Raw genomic sequence first — 18,243 nt, 5'->3', positions numbered from 1 at the left:
GGACAAATTTGGGAGAGAAACAACTTTCCTTTAGCCAATCAGAGAGAACCACCTTATCCTTTCGTAGAGAAAGGGTCAAATGCCAGAAACATGAGGCAAAGATCCAAATAAAGTGCCTCCCTCTCCCCGTCCTGCCCAGGGCATACTCACCGCTCTCGCAGAATGGCCCATCATATGCAGAGAAGGCACAGTCGCAGGCAATGCCCCTGGGTCTCTCCCTACATCTCCCTCCATTGCGACACAGGCGTCCATAGCTGCTGCAGTGTCCTGGGCAGCCTGGGTCCACTCCCGGCGTCATCGTGGCCCTTTCTTCCAGGTCCAGGGCCAGCCCATTCAACCGCAGCGACCGAATGCACCCCAGGAAGCCTCTCTGTCTGGTGGCTGTCCCGCCTACAAGGGAAACAATTACAGCCGTGCCCGGGGGCTCTCGGTGGCGTTTCCAACCCACATCCAACTGTGGCCGGACCGATCGTGTCAGAAAGGGGACCCACCGGAAGCTTTACAAACACATGCGATTTTGAAAACCTAGGCTGTGATCTCATACTAAGAATCAGCAAACGATATCGAATAAACCACGGACGGAAATATTTTTGAAATTGAACTTGGTAAATATTTATTCTAAAAAGTACTTCTTCAAGTTCTATTTAGAAAGATTTGTACATTTTTAAGTTGGTTCCTTCATTTAAAAAAAAAAAAAGACCATCTCTCCCTTTTAAAGTTTAAGTGTATAAACTGTGATGGGCACAATAAAGTTAAATAGTTGAAAATCTTTGCAATATAATACATATTACAAATTTGTAACATGCAAATGTATACACATTGTATAGGGTTAATATGTAATATACATTATAATTTGTATATGGATTTGTCATACATATTTTGTTATGTGTTTGTTATACACTTGTTATATATAATATAATGCATATATTATATATAATAACAAATTATATATGTAATACCATCCTTTCTTAGAAATGCTCCCATTAACAATGCCATGAAAAGGGAATTGAGGAGCAGGCAAAGAAAGAGAAAGTAGGGGTGACATTAAAACCCAGGCTCAGGCCTGCCTTGCTCCAGCCTGCTGGCTCTGAGGTCGGGAGGGTAACAGTCACTAAACACTGAGTAGCTCTCTTTTTATCCTGCCTCACGTGAGCCTAATCTCAAATCTCGGGGTGCGGGGTCACCTGGAGTGCTTGCTACTCCTGGGGTTCATTCCCAGAGATTCTGACTCAGTGGGCCTGGGGCATATAGATCAGCATTTTCCGCCAGCTTCCCATGCTCTAGAAACATTGTTTCCATGAGGATGTCAATTCCAGGTAGGTGTTCATGCCAACTTTGTTCCTAGAAATTCCATTCCTTCAGGATTACGAATCAGAAAACAGAATTGTTTAATTTGAGTAACAGTTTGATGACTTGACGCGAAGCCTTGAAGTTTTCTGTGTCATGGGTTGTGCGCGCGCGCGCGCGCGCGCGCACACACACACACACACACACACACACCTCCCTGCATTGTACAGCACCCAGAAGCTGTAGGTGTCCTCTGGCAAAGCAGACCGCGGGCTAATCTGTGATTTAGATTAGTTCCTAATTGGACCAGCTCCTTATTTACTTGAAAACACATGAGAAATGACCAAGGAAGACCTACCTCATTGATTTGCTTGCTTTCCAAATTAGAATAGAGTTATCTGAAAAGTAATGTAGCAAAACTTATCTCTTGCTTTGAGAAAAAGGAAAAAAAATCTTAAAAATAATAAGCAAGTAAATGAAAAGGAAGACTTCCACTACCCAGAGCTTTCATCCCTGAAGCACCGGCAGCGAGAATGGAGCCAGCCCGGTTTTATTTTTTTTTTATTTTTATTTTTTTAAGATTTTATTTATTTATTTGACAGAGAGAAATCACAAGTAAGCAGAGAGGCAGGCAGAGAGAGAGGAGGAAGCAGGCTCCCTGCTGAGCAGTAAGCCCGATGTGGGGCTCGAACCCAGGACCTGGGATCATGACCTGAGCCGAAGGCAGCGGCTTAATCCACTGAGCCACCCAGGCGCCCCGCCAGCCCGGTTTTGAACCTGGTGTCTGCAAGGACTGGGCAGCGGAGGAGGGCAACACAGCCACGCGAGTCCTCCTGCGGTCTGCGTTAGAGGGGACACGGGAGAACTCGGGCACAGTCACACGGCAGATTCCCTGACTGCACTGAGAAGTGAAGCCGGGAGTTCTGGATGAAATTTGCTAACCGCTTTATAAATAGCATTGATAAGAAGTCACTAAGGCAAACACAGGTCATCAATACTGCTGAGGTCCAGCCTGGGAATCCACCCACTGGGGACTGGGTTTCTCTTCTATTTCAGTTTCTAGACTACATCACTCGCTCTCTCTGGACCTCCATTATCTCATCTGTGACTTGGCAAATCTATGGAAACCATGATCCCGAACAACACACTATGGAAACTGTATTAACAACCATCTGTGGAAAGAGAGCCTGACTCTTGCTCAAGCTCTCAGTCCGTGGTGCTGACAGGAGTCGTGTGCACCTGCTGCCATCACGGCTGGACGGCTCTCGACTTCTCTGTATCCACCAGCACGGCCCAGCCAGAGGGCAGCTACACTCACCCACGAAGAGCTGGCTATTGAGCTGCAGGCGGGCATGGCCGTCCGCGGGCGCAGCTTGTGTCTTGCTGGGGAGCTGGTCCACTTGAAGGGTCGCCTCCTTTACGTTCCTCTCAGCCCTCACGTGGTGCCACCGGTTGTCGTTAAAGGGAGTGGGAGACCGCACTGTGACCTCACATCGCCCGTTCCCCACATCGAAGGAAAAGGTCACTTCTGCAGGAGCTGCAAACACAGAGAGGAGAGTAGCTCGGTTCATTCCCCGGGGAGGAAATTCAGTCTCAAGAGATGGGAGGGAAGCAGCACGACACGCTCCTTATGAAAGCGGGTGGTGACACTGCTGCCAAACAATGTCATTCTGAGCTGGCTAGGAGGGCAACAGAAATGTGTGTCCTGAGGGAAGAAAAAGAAAGCCATTTTACCCTATTCCTCCTCAGAGAATGCTCCTCATCTTGCTAAACCTTAAGGAGTAGAGATCTTTCCCCACCGGAGGGAAACTGGCCTGTGACCTGCCTTCTTATATATCAGCTTATTTATTTCAAGGTGGGTGGAATCCTCATGTACTTTATTTAAAAAGCCCTCCGTGAAATTTTGAAGTAAGGAACCGAGTCTTGCATACATGCGTGAACAATGTGGCGAGTCAATTACATGAAATGATTCTGCAATTTAGGGAGTAGTTATCAGACCAGTTTGGTTTAAAAGATCCTTACTGCACACACAGTTAGGGCAGCACAAAATTGGACAGACTGCGAATGTTTTGTGAATCACTGTTTTCCTCTCTATTAAAAATAAGGATTTAAAATAATGGAGCTTTAGGCGCTCCTGGGTGGTATGGTTGGTTAAGCGTCCGACTTTTGGTGTGAGCTCAGGTTGTGATCTCAGGGTCATGAGATCAAGCCCTGTACTGGGCTCCACACTCAGCATGGAGTCTGCTTAAGACTCTGTCTTCCTCTTCCCCCCTCCCAACCCTGCTCTCTCTCTCTCAAATAAATTAATCTTTTTAAAAAAGGTATTAGAACTTTAGTATGTACTAAAGGAATACAAGTGACGAAGAAAGCATAGCAGTGCTTTGGGAATTAGGTTCCCAGAAGGGTTATTGCTATATACTGAGATCTGGTGGCTTTGCCCAGGTGGTGACTCACCGTGTAGCTCTAGCCTGATGAAGTCTGTGATCCCCAGGTTCTCTACAAACACCCCAGAAGGTGCTGTCGTCTTAAAAAAGAAAGAAACATCAGCACTGAGCTCTCCACGGAACGTAGGGAAGTGAAGGTATGAGGTTTCGGTGTTGAAGGAAGCGGAATTCCAAAATGAATCTGTTTCCAAAAAAAAAAAAAAAAAAGACAGTGACAATAGCAAGGAAACAGAATAACAACCATATTTTGTATTTCTAGCATTTTTTTACCATTATTACCATTTTTGCCATTATTAAATGCATTTATTACCTATGCAAGCCTTCATTTGGGGGTTCTTCCAAACATACAGCCACAATGTGAATATCCAGATAGTGACTCTTTCAAGGATTAAGACGGACAAGACTGCAACTGAGTGGACAGATAATCACTGGAAATACCCTGCGTTTTTAGAAGATGATATTATTTATAGATTACCATTAAGTCAAATTGACTTTGGGGGGACATACAGTTAGATGAACTCTAATACACATGTAGGGTTGTATAACCACCACCAAAATCAGGATAAAGGACAGCTCCATTTCCCCTCCTCCCTCAGACTGTTCTCTTACAGTCACACCCATCTCCTGCCCCTAAGCCCTGGTCATTGTGATCTACAGTTGTGCCTTTTCCAAGTGTCATATAAACGGAATCACACTGTAGGTAACCTTCTGAGACTGGCTTCTCTCACTCATTGGAATTCGAGATTCATTCAGTTTGCCACGACTTATTGCTGCTCTATTGTCCTTCATCACGTGGATCGGGCCACCATTTCTTTGTCACTGGAGAACGTCAGTGTGGTTTCCAGTTTTGGTCGTTCACAAACAGAGCTGCTCTAAACATGTCTGCTAATCACACGTGTATCTGCAAATAGTTTTCTTTCTTGCTTTCCAATCTGGATGCCCTTCCTTCCTTCCTCGGTTGCTGCACTGGCTAGGACGTCCAGTGTGACTGAAGTCACAGAACAGAAGCGGTGAGATTGAATATCCTTATCTTGTGCCCACTCCTGCAGGGAAAGGGTTCAGTTTTTCACCAGTAACCATGCTGCCAGCTGTTCTGTATATAGATAATCTTTATTAGGATCAAGAAGTTCCCTGTTATTCATAGTTTCCTAAAAATTTTATTGTGAGTGGTATCTGATATGAATGTATCATGTTAGTTCATGATATAATCATAGTAATTCAAATGATTGTGTTCATATCAGTTGATGCAAAAAAAAGCATCTGGTGTGATTTTTCTTCCTTAAACTGTTAATATGGTAGATGACGTTGATTGATTTCCAAATATGGTCAACCCTTGAACAACAAGGGGGTTGGGGCACTGACCTTTGCACAGTTGGACATTCACATGTAACTTTGGACCCTCCAAAAACTTAACTACTAATAGCCTACTGGACAGGTTGACTGGACACTTACCAAGAAGCATCAACGTTTGATTAATACACACTTTGCATGTTAAGTATTATATACTGTATTCTTACAATACAGTGAACTGGAGAAAACAAAATATTATTAGGAAAATCACAAGAAAGAGAAAACACATTTACAGGATGGTACTGTATTTATTGAAAAAAATCTGCACATAAGTGGACCTACCCAGTTCAGACCCATGTTTTTCCAGGGTCAGCTGCACTGAATCAGCCTTGTGTCCTGGGGTAAACCCCAGTTGGTGATGATGTATTATTCTTTTAATGTTCCTGGATTTTTTGCTAATGTAGTTGAGGATTTTTGCATATGTATCTGTGATGATGCTGTCCATAGTTATCTCTGTGTTAATTTTTTTTTTTTTTTTTGCATTTTCTTTGTCTAGTTTGGGTATTGGGGCAATGTTGGGCCCTCATAAAATGTTGGAAAGAATTTCCTCTGCTATTTGCTGAAAGAGATTGTGTAAACACGGTGTTATTTCTTCTTTGGTGGAACTCACCAGTGAAGTCATCTCCGACTGAATTCAATTCCGTCAATACTTCCAGGTCTCTACTAGTTGTTCAATTTATCTTGAGTGAGTTTTAGTAGTTAGTGGTTCTCAAGGAATAAGTCTGTTTTATCTACATTGGAGAACTGACATGTGTAGAGTCGTTTGTGGTATGCCATTATTATACTATTGATGTCTGTAGGGTCTGTAGTGATACTCCAGCTTTCACTATTCATACTGGTAATATTTCTCCTCTCTCTCTCTCAACAATTTTGCTAGAGATTTATCTATTTTATTGTTCTTTTACAAATATTTTGTTTTTATAGATCTCTGCCTTTAATTGATTTATCTTCTTATCTTTATTATTTCCTTCCTTCTGCTACTTTGAATTATTTTTTCTTCTTTTTCTAATTACTTATGGTAAAAGCTTAAATCATTCAGTTGAGATCTTTTTCTTTCATAATACAAGCATTTAATGCTATTACTATCTCTCCAAGCACTGACATAACTGCCTCCCACCATTTTTGATATGTTGTATTTTCCTTTTCATTCAGATCAATATGTTTTATAATGTCTGTTGAGATGTCCTTGACTCATTTAATATTTAGTAGTTTGGTGTTTAATTTCTAAGTGTTTGGGGACTTTCTCACTCTCTTTGTTCTTTGTTTCTAGTTTAATTTATTTATGTCAGGGAATGTATTTTTGTGTGATTTATTTGATATGTGCTCAAGTTTGTTTTGTGACACAGAATATGGTGTATTCATGTGCAATTTAAAAGAATGTGTTTTGGGGCGCCTGGGTGGCTCAGTGGGTTAAGCCGCTGCCTTCGGCTCAGGTCATGATCCCAGGTCCTGGGTTCGAGCCCCACATCGGGCTTTCTGCTCAGCAGGGAGCCTGCTTCCTCCTCTCTCTCTGCCTGCCTCTCTGCCTACTTGTGATTTCTCTCTGTCAAATAAATAAATAAAATCTAAAAAAAAAAAAAAAAAAAAAGGAATGTGTATTTTACTGTTGGCAGGGTGTTCCATAAATGTCAATTAAATTCTGTTGCTTTGTAGTGACATTAGGTTTTATGTACACTTGGCTTGTTTCTCCCCTTTTAGTTCCAAAGATTAATGAGAGAGGAGTATTTGATTCTCTAATTATAATTGTGATTTTGCCTACTTCCCCTTTCCATCCTGTCAGTTGTTGCTTTATGTATTTTGAAGGTCAGTTATCAGTGTACACATTTAAGATTCTCATGTCTTAATTGCTTTTTGTATCTATTAATTTTCTATGCATTCAAACAAAAATTTAATACAGAATCTCCAGCTTTCTTTCAGTTAATGTTTGTGTAGTATATATTTCCCTGTCCCTCTTTTTAAACTTATGATATCATTATATTTGGAGTGAGTTTCTTGTACAAAGTACATAGTTGAGTCATACCCATCTGTCCTTTAACTGGTTTGTTTGGACCATTTATATTAAATATAAATGTTGACAAGTTCAATTTAGTTTTATCATTTTATTATTTTTTTCCTGTTTCTTAGGCTTTGTTGTTCTTTTCTGTCTCCTTTGGGGTTAAACATTTTTTAGTATTCTATTTTTGTTTGTCTATAGCAGATCCTTGGTTGATTATTTTAGGAGTGACAATATATACAATTAACTTTTCAGAGTCTGCTCAGAATCTACATTTTAACCACTTGCACTCATATGTCAAAACCTCGCCAACAATTCTGTCAGTTTACTGAGTGCCCTTCATTTATGTATGCCAAATGTATTCCATCTGTACAAATTAATAGCTCTATGAAATAATGTTGTATTTTTTGCCTTCAACCAAAGGTATATTTAAAATAACTCAACAGGAGAATAGTCTATTATATGTACCCCAATATTTATCATTTCTCAAGCTGATTTTATACCCTGAGATCCCAAATTTCCTTCTGATATCATTTCCCTTCTTTCTGAGTCTTTCTTTAAAAGTCTTTTAAAGTATCTTCTGGTAAGGAATGCTTTTAGCTTTCCTTCATCTGAGAATTTCTTTATCTTCATCCCTGAAGGAGGTTTTCGCTGAATATGGAATTCCAGACTGACAGTTCTTTACTTTTAGCCCTTGAGAAATGTTTTGCCACTTCCTTCCTGGCTTCCATATTTCTAATGAGAAAGTCATGGCCATATGAGTAGGAGTTCACCTACAGATGATGCATCACTCTTCTCTCTGGTTGATTTCAAACATTCTTCATTGCCTTTGTTTTCAGCAGTTTGATAATGATGTGTCTGGAGGTGAATTTGAGTTTATCCTGTTTCAAGTTCATCCAGCTTCTCAAGTCTGTTTTTTGCCAAACTTGGACAAATTTCAGCCTTTTTTTTTTCCATTTTTTTTTCCATTTTTTTTTTTTTTTTCCAGCACCACACTATTCTGTCTGCTTCTGGATGCTCAATTACATCAATGTTAGTTTTTTTGTTGTTGACTCAGAGTTCCCTGAGGCCCTGTTCATTTTTAGATTTTTTCTTTCTTTTGATCAGATGAGTCATTCCCATCATTAAGGCCACTGACTCTCTCATCTCAGATCCACTATTTGGCCCACCCAGGACATCTTTTATTTCAGTTTTGTATTTTTCAGTTCTAAAGTTTTCATTTAGCTCTTTGGATATTCTATTTCTTTGGTGAAATTTCTTTTTCTATTTCTTACAAAAGTGTTTATGATCACTTGTTAGAGTTCTTATGTAATAGCTGCTTTAAACTCTTTATCAATTTGTTCTAACCACTGTGTCACAATTGCATTAGTATCTGTTGACTATATTTTCCTAAGCCAGCTTAGATTTTTCTGGTTCTTTGTGCTAAGTAATTTTGGATGACTTCCTATATATTTTAAATATTATATTAATAAATTCTGGGCTTTGTTTAAATGTTGTGGAGCATGTTGATTTCATATATATATATATATGAATATATATGCATACATATATACAAATATTATTTTATTTTTTTTATAAGACAAAGTGTTGTTTATTTTCACAACAAATAGCTTTTAGACTAGATGGTAAATAAAAATATCTATAAATAAAAATAGAATAAATGCTAAATATATTCTTAGGTATGGCAGAGAATTGGCAATGAATGAACAAACCAACAAATTGCAGAGGTAACAAACATGCTATATTTAAAAGTTGAGGATTTTTCATGATTTTCCATGTCTGGACAGATCTCAGAGTTATTGTAAATAATAAGAGTATGCAATCATATTTGAGTACCTTAGATAAAAGCATGAAATGTATTGACCAGAATAATTCCTGAGAAACTCCACACCTTGTCACTTCATGTGTGCCTGATCTGGAGACTCATTTGCAAAGATGTCTGAGAAAACAGCTTGGACGTGGTATAGCAACAAAGCTATACCAATCTATATCTTCAAGAACTTTGGATCATTCCCGTTCCTCTTCACTTGTGTTCCTGCTTAGACTCCACTAATAATGCCTGTGGAGCTCAAGGTCACTCAAGCATGGTATATGTTTTGTGGTTTCCTTGTTAAATGTCAGACCAATGGAAGTCAGGTCACCTGTTTTCTCATTTCAAGAGGGGACTCAGTCCTTTTTACAATGTCACAACATTCCAAAAGACTTTTGCATGGCTTCACATGAGGTCTGAATCATATTATATAAATGTAGGCATGGCTTTACATGACAAGTGTATAATAAATGTGTTGTATTAATATATTATCTTTTCATGGAATTTGTATCAATTTAGAACATACTGTAAAAGTTACATTATATGTTCAAAAGCTTCCTCAACTTCTTTTTTTTTTTAAAGATTTTATTTATTTATTTGTCAGAGAGAGAGAGAGGGAGAGAGAGTGAGCACAGGCAGACAGAATGGCAGGCAGAGGCAGAGGGAGAAGCAGGCTCCCTGATGAGCGAGGAGCCCGATGTGGGACTCGATCCCAGGACGCCAGGATCATTACCTGAGCCGAAGGCAGCTGCTTAACCAACTGAGCCACCCAGGCGTCCCAGCTTCCTCAACTTCTAATACACTATAGTCTATGCTCTCAGGACAAATATAAAAGGATCAAGGTCCTCAAAGCAGTTTTTGTATTCAATTGGGGGATTATTTTTCTTAAGTATCATATGACTAAAATTAAAATTATTTTTAGAAAATTACCATATGCTGGGCGCCTGGGTGGCTCAGTGGGTTAAGCCGCTGCCTTCGGCTCAGGTCATGATCTCAGGGTCCTGGGATCGAGTCCCGCATCGGGCTCTCTGCTCAGCAGGGAGCCTGCTTCCCTCTCTCTCTCTCTCTGCCTGCCTCGCCATCTACTTGTGAACTCTCTGTCAAATAAATAAATAAAATCTTTAAAAAAAAAAAAAAGAAAATTACCATATGCCTTTAGGTTTCAAAAGGACTCATGTATTTCTGCTTTCAGTTCATTTTTTTTAATATCTAAGTTTTTCAAGTTAGAGGGTATTTTTTAAAGTGTATTTATTTTCTAGAGGCTCAGCCATTTTCTTTTCTTTTTTTTTTTACTGTTTTTTTTTTTAATTTCTTTTCAGCATAACAGTATTCATTGTTTTTGCATCATACCCAGTGTTCCATGCAATACGTGCCCTCCCCAATACCCACCACCTGGTTCCCCCAACCTCCCATCCCCCGCCCCTTCAAAATGCTCAGATTGTTTTTTAGTGTCCATAGTCTCTCATGGTTCACCTCCCCTTCCAATTTCCCTCAACTCCCTTCTCCTCTCCATCTCCCCATGTCCTCCATGTTATTTGTTATGCTCCACAAATAAGTGAAACCATATGATAATTGGCTCTCTCTGCTTGACTTATTTCACTTAGCATAATCTCTTCCAGTCCGTCCATGTTGCTACAAAAGTTGGGTATTCATCCTTTCTGATGGAGGCATCATACTCCATAGTGTATATGAACCACATCTTCCTTATCCATTCGTCCATTGAAGGGCATCTTGGTTCTTTCCACAGTTTGGCCACAACCTGAATAGACTGATATCTAGTAACAAGATTGAAGCAGTGATCAAATGCCTCCCAAAAAACAAGAGCCCAGGACCTGACTGATTCTCTGGGAAATTCTACTAAACTTTCAAAGAAAAAATAACACCTATTCTCCTGAAGCTGTTTCAAAAAACTGAAGCAGAAGGAAAACTTCCAGACTCTTTTTATGAAGCCAGCATTATCCTGATCCCCAAACCACGCAAAGACCCCACCAAAATGGAGAATTTCAGACCAGTATCCCTGATGAATATGGATGCTAAGATTCTCAACAAGATCCTAGCAAACAGGATCCAACAGCACATTAAAAAGATTATCCACCATGACCAGATGGGATTCATCCCTGGGTTACAAGGATGGTTTAACATTCGCAAATCAATCAATGTGATAGAACAAATTAATAAGAGAAGAGAGAAGAACCACATGGTCCTCTCAATTGATGCAGAAAAAGCATTTGACAAAATCCAGCATCAGTTCCTGATTAAAGCCCTTCAATGTATAGGGATAGAGGGAACATTCCTGAACTTCATAAAATATATCTATGAAAAACCCACAGCAAATATCATCCTCAATGGGAAAAAGCTCACAGTCTTCCCACTGAGATCAGGAACATGACAAGGATTCCCACTCTCACCACTCTTGTTCAACATAGTATTAGAAGTCCTAGCAACAGGGGCTGCCTGGGTGGTTCAGTGGGTTAAGCCTCTGCCTTCAGCTCAGGTCATGATCTCAGGGTCCTGGGATCGAGTCCCGCATCGGGCTCTCTGCTGGGCAGGGAGCCTGCTTCCTTCTCTCTCTCTGCTTGCCTCCCTGTCTGCTTGTGATCTCTCTCTGTCAAATAAATAAAATCTTTAAAAAAAAAAAAAAAGAAGTCCTAGCAACAGCAATCAAACAACAAAGAGAAATAAAAGGTATCCAAATTTGCAATGAAGAAGTCAAACTCTCTCTCTTCGCAGATGACATGATTCTTTATATGGAAAACCCAAAAGATTCCACCCCCAAACTACTAGAACTCATACAGCAATTCAGTAACGTGGAAGGATACAAAGTCAATGTACACAAATCAGTGGCTTTCTTATACACTAACAATGAAAATACAGAAAAGGAAATTAGAGAATCGATTCCATTTACTATAGCACCAAGAACTATAAGATACCTGGGAATAAACCTAACCAAAGAGGTAAAGGATCTGTACTCGAGGAACTACAGAACACTCATGAAAGAAATTGAAGAAGACACAAAAAGATGGAAGACGATTCTATGCTCTTGGATCAGAAGAATAAACATTGTTAAAATGTCTATACTGCCTAGAGCAATCTATACTTTTATTGCCATTCTGATCAAAACTCCACTGGTGTTTTTCAAAGAGCTGGAGCAAGTAATCTTAAAATTTGTATGGAATCAGAAGAGACCCCGAATTGCTAAGGAAATGTTGAAAAACAAAAATAAAACTGGCGGCATCACGTTACCTGATTTCAAGCTTTACTACAAAGCTGTGATCACCAAGACAGCATGGTACTGGCATAAAAACAGACACATAGACCAGTTGAACAGATTAGAGAGTCCAGATATGGACCCTCAACTCTATGGTCAAATAATCTTCAACAAAGCAGGAAAAAATATACAGTGGAAAAAAGACAGTCTCTTCAATAAATGGTGCTGGGAAAATTGGACAGCTATATGTAGAAGAATGAAACTAGACCATGCTTTTACACCATACACAAAGACAAACCGAAATGGATAAAAGACCTCAACATGAGACAGGAATCCATCAGAACCCTAGAGGAGAACATAGGCAGTAACCTCTTTGATATCAGCCACAGCAATTTCTTTCAAGATATGTCTCCAAAGGCAAAGGAAACAAAAGCCAAAATGAACTTTTGGGACTTCATCAAGATCAAAGCTTCTGCACAGCAAAGGAAACAATCAACAAAACAAAGAGGCAACCCACGGAATGGGAGAAAATATTTGCAAATGACAGTACAAAAGGTTGATATCTAGGATCTATAAAGAACTTCTCAAACTCAACACACACAAAACAGATAATCATATCAAAAAATGGGCAGAAGACACTTCTCCAATGAAGACATACAAATGGCTATCAGACACATGAAAAAATGTTCATCATCACTAGCCATCAGGGAGATTCAAAACCACATTGAGATACTACCTTATACCAGTTAGAATGGCCAAAATTAGCAATACAGTAAACAACGTGTGTTGGAGAGGATGTGGAGAAAGGGGAACCCTCTTACACTGTTGGTGGGAATGCAAGTTGGTGCAGTCTCTTTGGAGAACAGTGTGGAGATTCCTCAAGAAATTAAAAATAGAGCTTCCCTATGACCCTGCAATTGCACTACTGGGTATTTACCCCAAAGATACAGATGTGAAAAGAAGGGCCATCTGTACCCCAATGTTTATAGCAGCAATGGCCACAAATTTTGTTTTTTGTTTTTAATTTATTTTGTTATTTTTGTAGGCACTTGGCCTAGTTAGGATCTGGCCGCACATTGCAACCTTCCTTCTGTGGGTTGTCTCTAATGGCAGTCCAGTTTCCAAGGTCTTTGCAGCTTGACTCAGCTCTGCCTCACTTGTGCACGACCCAGTGGCCAGCCTGGGTCTTGGGTGGTCAACTCTCCATTCAGTTCTCAATTTCTTGGGTCTACAGTTAGGACTGGATCCATGCATGTGTCGCTCCAAGATGAGCCCAGGACTTCATAAACAGCATATAATATGCTTTCCTGAATGGCTGCCTCCCTCTGCTCTTCTAAGTACTTTCCGGTCCCCTGGTCTCCCTTGTCAGTCACGGAACTGGAAAACAGGCTCTACTGAGACTGCTCTGTAATGCTCTCCTATGCAACTGTACCTGGTCCATTACCAAGCGATGGGTGAGTGGAGGAAGAAAACAAAAATAAGAGGAGTCTTCCCACCATCTCTGAGCCACAGCTGCCCTATGCAGAGCAAAAGTCCCCTTCTGAAGTCCTGGCTCTTGTGCGTTCCCTGGGCAACCTCTGCTGTTATCGTCATGGGTCTGCCTGGATAGAAAAAGAGGGAAATGGGATTCCTGCATTCCCTGAAAGTTAGGAACTTTCTGTTCCAGCCTCTAGCAAGGGCTTCTCCTGGAACCTCTCTGTCCGTGACCCAGTGCCCACGTCTGGGTTGACTGACAGATACTGGAGGGAAAAGTGATGACTTCTGGTTTCTCCTCCTTGCCTCTCCTGGCTTCCTAGAGTCCTGAGATAACTGTTTCAGGCGTTCGGCCCAGGTTTCATAGGGGGACTCGTGGGAGAGATGAGGTTGGCATGCTTAGTTCGTCCTATCCGGAAACAGAATGTGGTCTGCTGTCTAAGGTCATGAGTGGGAAGAACAATTCTTCGTACTATCATCCATCAAGGCATGTTCATATGTTCTTTACACTGTGACTATCCACCTCTCAATATTTTTGTCATCTGAAGTAGGAAACTTCCTTTTTCTGAATGGCAAGGCTCAGAAATGCCACGATTTCTTCACATGGCAACATCTCCTATGCGGCCCTAGGAAGGATTGGCCACCACAGCCTTGGTAGATGTTGAATTTTGGCCTCTGCTCTGATACAAGTGCCACTGGAGAGTCTGGGCCAGAGGACTGACGTGCCCTGACTTTTCCCTCTGGCCGTTCTGTGGCGTCTCCGCTAAGTGGGCAGAAGCAGCTGCAAGCAGGCCAGTCAAGCCCCTGGGAAGGGGTGCTGGATCCAGTTTTGAAATTCAAAGTGATACGATTTGTATTTGTGGTTGAGTCTGATGGGTGTTAAGAGAGGAAAGAAGTCATGAGTGGCTGTTACATTTTCCGTCTAAGAGAAAGAAAGCATGGAGTTGCCATGCCCTGAGTTGGGGAAGGTTCTCATGGAAACACTTTTTTTTCCTTCTTTTGGACAAACTGTTTTGAAATGCCTATCGAGCCTAAGCAGCTGGGTGGCAGAGGTGGGAGTGCAGGGAGACAGCCTGGGGTATAGCGATGACAGAATCATTGACCTCAAAGTGGGATTTAAAGCCATGAGCCTGTTGGGAACAGCTAACCACTGGAGAACAGAGAGACAGAGGGCTGAGCACACAGGCCAGGGGCACCACAATAGGATGTCACTGGCACGGGGAGGAAGGAGGGAAAACCCAGAATGTTGTGGGTAAGAAATCCACATGTAGTGGGAGGGGTGAGGACAGTTAGGACCACTGAGGTTCACAAACTGTCAGAGGGTGACAACGAAGAGGCACGTGATGGCTTCCATCACCCTGTTTCTCAGTATCTTACCAGTTTTAGGCATCTCAGCACTCAGCCAATACTTACTCCAATTAATTAATTATCAAATGACTAGATTTTGCTGACAGGGTGATCAGTGTTTCAGATCATCCCACCAACATTCACAGCAATAGTCCAACTCAAATACTACACAGAGGACACACACTCCGAAGGTAGTACAATATTCCTCATTTTTTTCTCAAGCAGAACGCCAATACACACTTCTTTTATAAGTTAACACATTCCTAATGAGATGCAGAGTATTAGCATAGACAGTGTTCTTACGGACTCAGGCAGCTACATGTCTCCTAAAACACTGACATGCATTTCCAGGGGTCAAGGCAGTTCCTTTTGCCACTACTTACTGTCCCCTGAGCAGAGCAGAGGCCCCAGCGCATAAGCCGCTTCTGAATGTGGTCGGCCTGTGTCTCTCATCGCAACCTGAGTGACTGGCAGGTGCTCCTTATGGGAAAGGACTACTGTGTCGCTGGTCCTACAAAACAAAAATGACCACCTTAGTATTATTCTGAATGACATCCAGAGAAGGAGCAAATATTTTCTTACTGCAGCGCAAGACATGGTAAGCTAAATTTGTAAATATGTAACAATAAGGAAATCAAAGGGCTCATCTGAACTCCGACATAGTAACGTACTTAATAAGGTCTGAGGGTCCCAGATCCTTGTTCCTCTGAGTGACCACAGAGATAAAAACAGGCAGGGCTGAAATCATAACCGTCAGTGCGAGCACGAGATTATATTTCCCTGCAATGAAGCAGCTCGCAGCCCTTTCCCATCTGCCCACCTTATGAGATTTAAATGCAAAACTTCCACATGCAAGATCTGCCTGGCTTTGTTAAAAAAAAAAAAAAAAAAAAAACACCACCCAACTGAAAAGATTTAAGTTTTCAATTCCCAGATTTTTCTTTTTTAACTCAATTTTCCAAAATTCCTATCATGGTTACTAAGCATTTCCTTATGTATTGATGCCATCCGTTAAAAAAAATAATAAAGAGAGAAAGAAGGAGAAGGTTGATTAAACCCAACTGAAGGTATGATACAATGTGCTCTTAAAATTAATAACTGGGGTAATGCAGGGGAAGAGCTCGTCATGACTGTCTCTCTCCGTTCATTCAGCCAATGAATGCATAGGGACTCCTTGCCAGGTCCTGCATGTCGGGGGTGTGGGCATAAGAACCACATCAGTATCACCAAGGAATCTAGTGGATATTATAAATAATGACAAAAATATAATTGTAATATAATAAAATCACATAAGTGAATATTTAGGACTGAATATCTATAGTTCCAATGTAACAAAAACCAGACTAGAGCCAGAGGTCCTGAGTAGGAAGCTAGCTGTGCCACCAACCACCACTCTGGGCAAAGAAAGAAGATTCTTCTGCACCTTGTGAGCTGCTCATGTTTTTACGTCCTGCTTCAATTACATATGTACTTTGGATTTAGAACAAATAACAGTGTGTCTAATGTATCCTTCAGGTGCCCTGCATCTGTGTAGAACCTAGGAAGTTTCAATTTCTAACAATTATAAAGCCCCCACTTGCTCTGGAAACTGATATTTTTGCAAGTCAAAACAATCAGCAATTTCAAATGGTTCAGCTGAATAGCTTTGCTTCAAAAAGACCCTGCATCACTTGATAGTTAATCATTCCAATTCTGTTGAGGCATCAAAAATATTCTTTCGAGGTAGGAAGTTTAAAATTATTAGCATTTTTATTTTGCTTTAAAAATTGACAAGGTGACTGCTGGTGCATATTCGCAACATATCAAAAATTTGAACTAAATATCCTGAAAGTTCAGAAACATTTTTTTTTTGAATCAGATGGTTTCCAAAAATCAGATGGAACAAAACCCCAGGGCTTTATTTGGGTAAGGCCCTGCAATTCTGTGCTTGGAAGCACACAGGCAGGTCGTCCCAAAAACAGAACTCCTGGCTTTGTTGGAAATGGAACAGGTGGTCGGTCACAAGACAGAAGGTGGCATGGATGGTGGGGGGAGTCAGTCTGAAAAAATGCTTGTTATAAATGTGGGACTAACACAGCAAAATTAATTCCTGGTGTTAAGTATCAGGAAATGTTGCAAATAAGCATTTTCATTCCTGTCATTGCTATTTTGGTAGAACATCTAGAGGGAAAATATAAGGGCATTAGTTATTCATTGAGTAATCCTGAATTTTAAAGGACCATTTAAAAGCTACATTTATAATGTAGTGAAAAGCTACGCTTTGTTTTTAGCAATGACAAAGCACAGAGAGCCCTGCAAAAAGACCTAAGGAAAATCATAATGGGTAATTGTGTGTGTTAAGGCAGATATAATACGTTCTTTTTTCATTCTGTTGTTTGCAAAGTAACTTCCTGAGCCTGAGGAAAATTTAAACAGCTCAGAACTGAGAATACTTCTCAGCACAGGTCATTCCCAAATGCCCACGCTTCACATAGGACGAGATTCATTGCCAAGATCACCAGACTCATTCGAAATCGCCGAACTCCGTTACATCTCAGGATTTTCCTTGCCTCTCAGTGTTTCTCTCTTTTCCCCAAGGCCGGAGTTTTGCTCTCTCGGCGTGACGACTCTCATGGTAGGTTCCGAGCACTCAGTGAAGGGACTTCCAAGGCCGCTTCCTCTTGGTCTTCCGTTCCCGGCGCTCTAAACGCTTCTTGCTCCGGCTGTTTCGCAGAACACCTCTTCGCAGGTGCAACACAGCCACCGCGACCCCTGAGTTCTGGGAAAGGCTGCAGGGAACCAACACCGGGTCGGCTTTTACGTTTCCTAATTGTTCCAGAGAGAGCGAGCCTGTGGACCACGGAACCATCGCCGCCCAGAGCTCCCTGTTTCGAAAGCTCCTGGGCTCGCTCTCCGGCTGTGCTGTTCACCTCGCTGATCCCGTCGGCAAACGCCCTCCGTTAGGAGCCTGCCGTCCCCTGACACTCCAAGTCCTGGGGGGGGGGCAGTCTCCTGTCCTTGCTTCCACCTTCAAGACCGCCATGGACCACTGCTTTCCCACGCGCATCTTCCCAGCGCCTAACCATCCCAAGCACTCAGCAAATGACTGGTGTTGGAATGAAATGGAATCAAGAAAATGAAATTTTTCCCACTCATGGCAGTCATGTGATATTTCCATTTAGATACACCTTCTTATAATCTCATAATAAAACATAAAAGTTCTGCATATTTCTGTTATCTTTATTGCAGGATCTACAGTCTTCATGCTGATTTTGCAAGTGGTTTTCATGATATTTTCTTATGGTAATAAGTTCTTTGTAGGAACTCAGTTATTCTAAGATTCAGTGGGTAG

At 41.2% G+C, this 18,243-nt stretch overlaps 1 protein-coding gene across 1 annotated transcript in view; it reads right to left on the bottom strand.

The window, feature by feature from the left end:
- Window positions 1-18,243, bottom strand: part of LOC125084687 (contactin-associated protein-like 3) — a 158,984-nt gene that overhangs the window by 20,217 nt on the left and 120,524 nt on the right. The window contains exons 15-18 of the mRNA XM_047702357.1: window positions 15,296-15,423; window positions 3,742-3,912; window positions 2,606-2,824; window positions 151-390 (exon numbers count right to left, since the gene is read on the bottom strand). Coding sequence (XP_047558313.1) covers window positions 151-390; window positions 2,606-2,824; window positions 3,742-3,912; window positions 15,296-15,423 — 758 coding nt within the window. The remainder of the gene's footprint in view (window positions 1-150; window positions 391-2,605; window positions 2,825-3,741; window positions 3,913-15,295; window positions 15,424-18,243) is intronic.

This window comes from Lutra lutra, chromosome 14 (genome assembly GCF_902655055.1).
Source record: "Lutra lutra chromosome 14, mLutLut1.2, whole genome shotgun sequence".
Taxonomy (NCBI): Eukaryota; Metazoa; Chordata; class Mammalia; order Carnivora; family Mustelidae; genus Lutra; species Lutra lutra.
Note: the sequence above shows the minus strand (reverse complement) of the source record. Positions and strands in the feature narration are given on the sequence as shown.